The sequence below is a fragment of the Nipponia nippon genome, unplaced genomic scaffold (genome assembly GCF_047370975.1).
Source record: "Nipponia nippon isolate SJK-2023a ecotype South Korea unplaced genomic scaffold, ASM4737097v1 scaffold_19, whole genome shotgun sequence".
NCBI lineage: Eukaryota > Metazoa > Chordata > Aves > Pelecaniformes > Threskiornithidae > Nipponia > Nipponia nippon.
The window spans coordinates 6,271,136-6,277,874 of NW_028262335.1; the positions used below are offsets into that span (position 1 = coordinate 6,271,136).

Consider the following 6,739-nt stretch of genomic DNA (forward strand, 5'->3'; position numbering starts at 1 on the left):
GGGGGCGGGGCTCCTGCCGTTCCCGCCTAAATCACCGGGGGCGGGGCCTGGCGGCCTGAGAGGGAGGGGCCTCCCCTCGCCCCATCGAGGCCCGGCGGCCATGAAGCTGCTGCGCCTGCTGTGCCGCCACAAGACGGCCCTGGGCCTGGGCGGCCTGTCGCTCTTCGCCGTCGTCCTGCTTTACCTGGCCAAGTGCACCTCCGAGGGCCTCCGGCCTCTGCCAGCCCCCCGCGGGCTCCCGCACAACCAGCCTGCGGTGCTGCCGCCGCGGGGGGCCAGGGGGCCGCAGCCCCCGGCAGCCCCGCCGCCCTCCCCTGAGGCCACCGCCTTCCTGGCCGTGCTCATCACCAGCGGCCCCAAGTACAGCGAGCGTCGCAGCATCATCCGCAGCACGTGGCTGTCGGCCGCCGGGCGCCCCTCTCACGATGACATCTGGAGCCGCTTTGTGATCGGCACAGCTGGGCTCGGGGCAGAGGAGCTTCGTAGCCTGGAGCTAGAGCAGAGCCGGCACAGAGACCTGCTCCTCCTGCCAGAGCTGCGGGATTCCTACGAGAACCTGACTGCTAAAGTCCTGGCCACGTACGTCTGGCTGGATCTGCACCTGGACTTCCAGTTTGCCCTGAAGGCTGATGACGATACCTTCGTACGCTTGGATGTGCTCGTGGAAGAGCTGAGAGCCAAGGAGCCACGTCGCCTCTACTGGGGCTTCTTTTCCGGCCGCGGTCGAGTGAAATCTGGCGGCAAATGGAAAGAGAGCGCCTGGGTGCTCTGTGACTACTATCTACCATATGCTCTGGGCGGCGGTTATGTGATTTCTGCAGATCTGGTGCACTATTTGCGTCTTAGCAGAGACTACCTGAACATGTGGCAGAGCGAAGATGTCTCCCTCGGGGTGTGGCTGGCTCCCATTGATGTGAAGAGAGTGCACGACCCTCGTTTTGACACTGAGTATAAGTCGCGAGGTTGCAACAATAAGTACATAGTAACTCACAAGCAAAGCATCGAGGACATGCTGGAAAAGCACCAGACCCTGGCTAAAGAAGGAAAGCTCTGTAAGGAGGAGGTTAAGCTCAGGCTTTCCTACATGTACGATTGGGGAGTGCCTCCTTCACAGTGTTGCCAAAGGAAGGATGGCATCCCGTGAAAGTCTGAGGAAGGAAAAGGCAGAATGTTGATGAACTCTGAGCTTGGTTACTATTACATGGGGAGAATCCCAGTAACTAGGGCTTAAAAATTACTCAAAAGATTTTGCACGATTCATTATGTCACGGATCAAGAAACCCTGAAACTCCTAAGAGCTACTGATGTGGCATGATGTAGAGGTGCTTAAAAAAAAAAAAGAAATAGATGACAAAAAGCATGGAAAGGCTCATATGGCAGGATTGAAGGCAAATAAGAGGTTGCAAAATATAGATAGTACAGAAAATTTGGGGGAGATAACTTGGATGAAAAGTTGCTGGAAGATTTTTAACAGATTCGAAGATTTATTTGCTAAGATCATGACAGGCCTTTATGCTATCTATAAGACTGTGAAACTAGCATCTGCTGTTTATTTCTTGGCAAGGAACAAGTGTCAGTTTGGCAAGGTTTGAAGATTCTAATGGGGCCGCAAATCAGTTGCTATTGCCAGTGGAGCAGGTGGCTGGTTATTGACACAGGCAGGCAAGTAAAGGGAACAATTGTACCTAGGATATTCGCGTTAGGGGAGGGAGAGCCAGTGTGTTCTTTGGCCAGTGCTCTGACTTACAAGAGTGGAATTATTAGACCTTCTGTGTAACTTGTCTCTAAGCTTTTTGTTGTTTTAAAGACATCATGTACATAAATTATCTGGCAGCTATGGAGTAAGTCTATATTTAGAAAGGTGAATGAGTTATGGTATTGGGCAGATATAGAATATATTATCTTATTTTGGGGGCAAATAGTTATGCTACAAAGCTAGCCTTCAGTTGTTAGGCATAGGTGTTGTTCTTAGCTTATCCTCCAAACACACTGTGTATGAAGAAATATTTCCCTTCCCAACAGTAAGTAATCTCACTGACTACTACAAGGTCAGATGTTGTAGGCTTCAGATTTATACTGTTCTGGATTACTTCTGTAAAATGTAAGTTAGCAGGATTAGATCAGTGGAAGCTATTCGGAGTTCAGACAAGATTGCTCTAATGTGGGTACCTCAACTAAGTAAGTAAACTCTGTATGTAGTCAAGAGAAACAGGTTCCCCCACCCCCCAAATTCCTGTTTGAGAAGAACCCTGTCTCTCTTTTGAGGAGCTACATTGCAATCTAAGGAGACCAATCCCCCAACAGTCACGTCTAGATGCCCGAAGACAGACTGGGTGGATTCCCTCCTTCTCTCCCATAGCACCTTATAGTGGAACTAAAAATAATTTTACAGGAGGTCTAAGTTAATTGCTCAAGTGATATGTCAGTAAATGGGATTATGTCCCTTAGTCCTGTCTACACTACCAATAATTCTAGTACTAACAGAGCTTGTCAGCATCAGATGCAGTATTGGACAGTAAATGCAGACAGGACATTCTTGGCTGTAGAACAGATCACTTACACGATTTCACCATGTTACTTATCTTCAAACCTTTACGTAAGCCTGTAATTCAAACATTTTTGAATGGCAGGTGCTCTAATACACAGAAATACTTTTTTCCCAGTACTAGTACAGAGCTACTGACTTCCAGTAACCTTTGTCAGCTACAGATCTTTCAGTATAAGCAGAGTTTTTACTTTTATGCCTGAAGGGCATTCTTAATTATCAGTTTTACTGTTTGTTGCACACTGCACTTTCGTACAATTTCATTTCCTCCTCTCCCTAGGTCAGTGTCTGTTCCCACCTGCAGGAAGAGACAAATTGAAAAGAAAAAAAAAGGGTGCCAGTATCTCTGTATTTTTGCTTCTCAAATTAGTAAGTTAGCAATTCATACCAAAGGAATCAATTATGGGTTTTTTGTTATTCTTCTCTGGTTTTGATTAAATTATTGAGGATTAAGCAGTCTTCTGCAGAGGCTGATAATTCTCTATTTTGAAAGTTTGAACAAATCTTTGACTTCCTTCTAAAACAAAATTAAATTAAGATACTGAAAAAATAAGTTATTTTAGCATGTGTCCGTTCTAATGCATGCTTATGTATTGACAAATAGGCAGATGTGCTTTTCAGCAAGGTATACTATTCCAAAACAAGAATTTAACCAGATTACAGGAAATTTAAATTGGTTTTAGCATTTTAAAATATGTTTGCCATTTGGGGTTCACTAGTATTGTGTGTATATATGTGATTAAATGCTTGTAACGTGAGTATTTATTTATAATTATTGAAAATGTATTATGTATAGGAAAAACGAGGTAGTTAAATGTCATTTTAAATTTGTTTGAGGAGGTACTGTAATGTCCATGAGAACTACATATCAAGCAGTGCTTGAATTTATTGGTGTACAAGCCATTATTTAAAGTACCGGGATCTGAACTGCAGATCGAAAGTCTGCTGCATGTCTCTCAAGCTAGTAAGAATGTACTGTTTAGCCATTTCTACCAATAACTGTCTTCATGGAGTTGTTTACATTGTTGACTTTGACTCTCCCTGCCCACAACCCCCATCCCCACCACCCCAAAAAAAGTGGTTTTCATTGCTGGCAAAATTAATGGCAGGGAAATGCTGGATCCCCATCTGATATTTGACCCATGGAAGACATTATGCATACAAATACTTAATAGTTAAGAAATGCTCTTGAAGAGTTTCTTACACAAGTGTCAGGAACGGTGTGGCCCTGCAGGACCTCGCATAGGAGATCTCTTGACAGCAGCACAGCCCACTGCCTGCACGCTTGCGAGATGAAGCTCAGAAACAACGGTGACCACTCTTACATTCTTGGTATCTGGGTCTCGGTCTGACACAGCTTCGTTACACCCTTTTCTGTTTAAGGTCACCCATGTTTTGCTCTGGTTGCAAAACAAATTAACGCGGAAGGCTTGACCAAAGGCTTGTCCTTTGGTCAGGAGTTTTTAGTTTTCTTAGTAGATGCCCCCTTGCTGCAAATATAGCACTTAGATTTCAATCCCAGTTAGTTGGGAAATTCCAGAAAAGTAAAAGGTGAAGCTTTTAGACTGTTTTGGTATTTTAAAAGCAAATTGAATCATTTGGGAGAGAGCAGGCACCATACGTGTTGTGTGGAAAAACCCAGAAAAACATTAACTAATACATTGTTCTTTTTTTATATTTTACTAGAAAGAATTTGCATGTGAAAGACCTATTGATGTTATTTTGGACAATCAAGAAACATCTGTGTATTACATGAGTGAGTCACGAAAGTTTTAAAACTTAAAGTGTCAGTCTAAAATTCGTTTTTGAGCCCATTTTTCCTAAAGCAAACTACAAAGCACATTTTAAACACCATATGAATTGAATATTTTAAAACTTGTGTAAGAAACTCTTCACATTTTAAACAACAGATGAATTGAATATTTTAAAAGTAGTAACTAATGGCTATCTTTCGTACCTTCTGAGGACCACGTTCCGTATTTCCTGACATCATCTCAGAGGTCTACTATATGATGGTTTTATACTTGAAAACCATGATGTAATCTCTGTTTCTTTTGAAAGTCAGGGGAGGAGTCTGACTTCAGTGAGTCCAGCATTTGGGAGGGATGTTTTAAGTGCTGCTGAGAAATAAGCAGGTTTTGGTCTTTATAGCCACTGTATTAGAGTGGGAAGTTTGGTTGTGGGCCTTAGTGAAAACAAAATTATCCAGGAACAGATTTATCTTCTTTTTTTGTAGCCATTCTTGGTGGCAATAGGTTAGTGATATGTTGGGCTTTTTATTTTTTTAAATAGTGTTTCTGCTGGTTTCCAAGTTTTGCCTTCATAAAAACTTTGCATTTTTAATATTATTGTTAGTAAGGGGAGCAACTATCACCTAAGCTTTTCTGGATCTCGGTGTGTTACGCACTATAAGTTAGGCAACTGTGTCAAGTCTATAAGCTTATGTTGGCATCCGTTCAGGACTACCATTGAGTTGATCTGTAACACTGTTGGGCTTTTTGTTATTATTTACAGATTTTTTTTAAATTATTTTTTTTAAAATCAGGCATTTAGCGTTCCACCAGAGCTAATAGATACAGTAGAGAAATTAATTGTTCATGACATGTCCTCTCCATGATCAAATCTAAGACTTGATACTGAAATATTTAAAGCTGACGATGGCATAAACTCAACTAGAAAGTTGGTTTTATTTTCCAGTGATTTAAGTTGTGTGCAACATGACTTAATTACTTTAGTGTGTAAAAATAAGTAGCTAAAACATTAATTGTCATACTAAATAAACTAACAGTTCCACTTAAAAAACCCTCAAGCTTCCAAGAATTCTTATAGTCAGCTCGAGATTTTAAAAAAAACAAACCCGACTTAGAAATTACTATTACTGTAACTGAATACTTTCTTTTCTGAATGTCTAGCCTTGTTCATGTGAAGTTTGCTCAAATACAGCTTCTGTGTGCCATACTTTTGACAAATGTTACATTTTCTGTAGTTGAAATGCCTCATTTCTGAGCATTTAAATTTGTATTTGATACCTGTTAACGCTGATGTTTTGGGGGCCAAGGTGTTAGCTTTGCAGATTTGATTAAAAGCCCAGCAGCATGGGAAGGCGATTGAGAGTTGCATTTCTACTCGTTTCTGTTCAGCTCCAGCATCAGAGTTGAAATATGGTTTTGGTATTGCTGTATGCTTGACAAACTGTCAACACCTACACTACTATATATTTTATTCAGAACACACTGCCTGCAAGCCTCAAATCTGTTGCTACATGTACCTGTGTAAGGTATGCTTTTACCCTGGAACTGGAACTACTTTCTGCCAACGTAATATGCCAGTTATTACTTTCTAATACAGACTATTTGGGTAATGTCTAGTAAAACTTGGAAACAGATCCGTCTGTGACTTACAGCCTATCTGAAGCTGAAGGATACTACGTAAGCGTGCCTTTATGAAACAGGATTAGCGTGCGGTACTGTGCTGAGTATGTTCTAAACAATTGAATGAAATTGCACATTTTTTGCAGCCACGTAACTTTACCATTTGGGGGTGGGGTGTGGCACACAGTTTATTGCTCAGCATTTATATAGGAAATAAACTGCTAGAAGCCTGAAGCTACCTGATGATGAAAACTCTTGGTAATTGCGTAAGCGTATCGTATATGTATTTATGTCCTTTCATGTATGCCTTTATTGGCCAAAGGATCTGTGTGCTGTGATTTTTAATAAAAGACTTTTGCTGTATAGGTGATTACTTATTCTATGTAGGAAAAGATACAAGTGTTATTTTCCTTTTATTATGCCACTGAGAGGCACAGAGGATTGGCTCAGTCTTAAGCAACTGCACAGAAATGCTTCCGTTACCGTCAGTAGCAATGGCGGATCAGCCTGCCAGGGCCCCGAGGTAGCTAGCGGTAGCAATGCCACCGGGTCGCACATGTATACACGGATACATGTACCTCTTCATCCTAATTTTACCTTGGTAGCAATACAGGGGCACGACTTCAACTGTAATGCCGTCCAGAAAAAGTGTTTCTCTGGCTAAAATGTGTATTGATTCTGGTCTTAGCTAAGAAGTCTTTTAAGCAGTTAGACATCCATAAACACCAGTGGCTATAGTCCTGCTTTATGTTAAAAAAACCCCAATACTAGCAACATTCTGACAAAGAACTGAAAATATTTTCAATAAAACATCTGTTCAAAT

General features: G+C 41.8%; 1 protein-coding gene across 1 annotated transcript; it reads left to right on the plus strand.

Moving 5' to 3' along the window:
• The first annotated feature begins 100 nt into the window (after positions 1 to 100).
• Positions 101 to 6,279, plus strand: B3GALT6 (beta-1,3-galactosyltransferase 6). The gene has a single exon (XM_087755657.1). It carries the CDS (start codon positions 101 to 103, stop codon positions 1,142 to 1,144), a length of 1,044 nt encoding a protein of 347 aa, XP_087611783.1. The 3' UTR covers positions 1,145 to 6,279.
• The last annotated feature ends 460 nt before the right edge of the window (positions 6,280 to 6,739 follow it).

Excerpts from the sequence above, each read along its gene's own strand:
- B3GALT6 (XM_087755657.1), top strand. The coding sequence starts at position 101 with ATGAAGCTGCTGCGCCTGCTGTGCCGCCACAAGACGGCCCTGGGCCTG.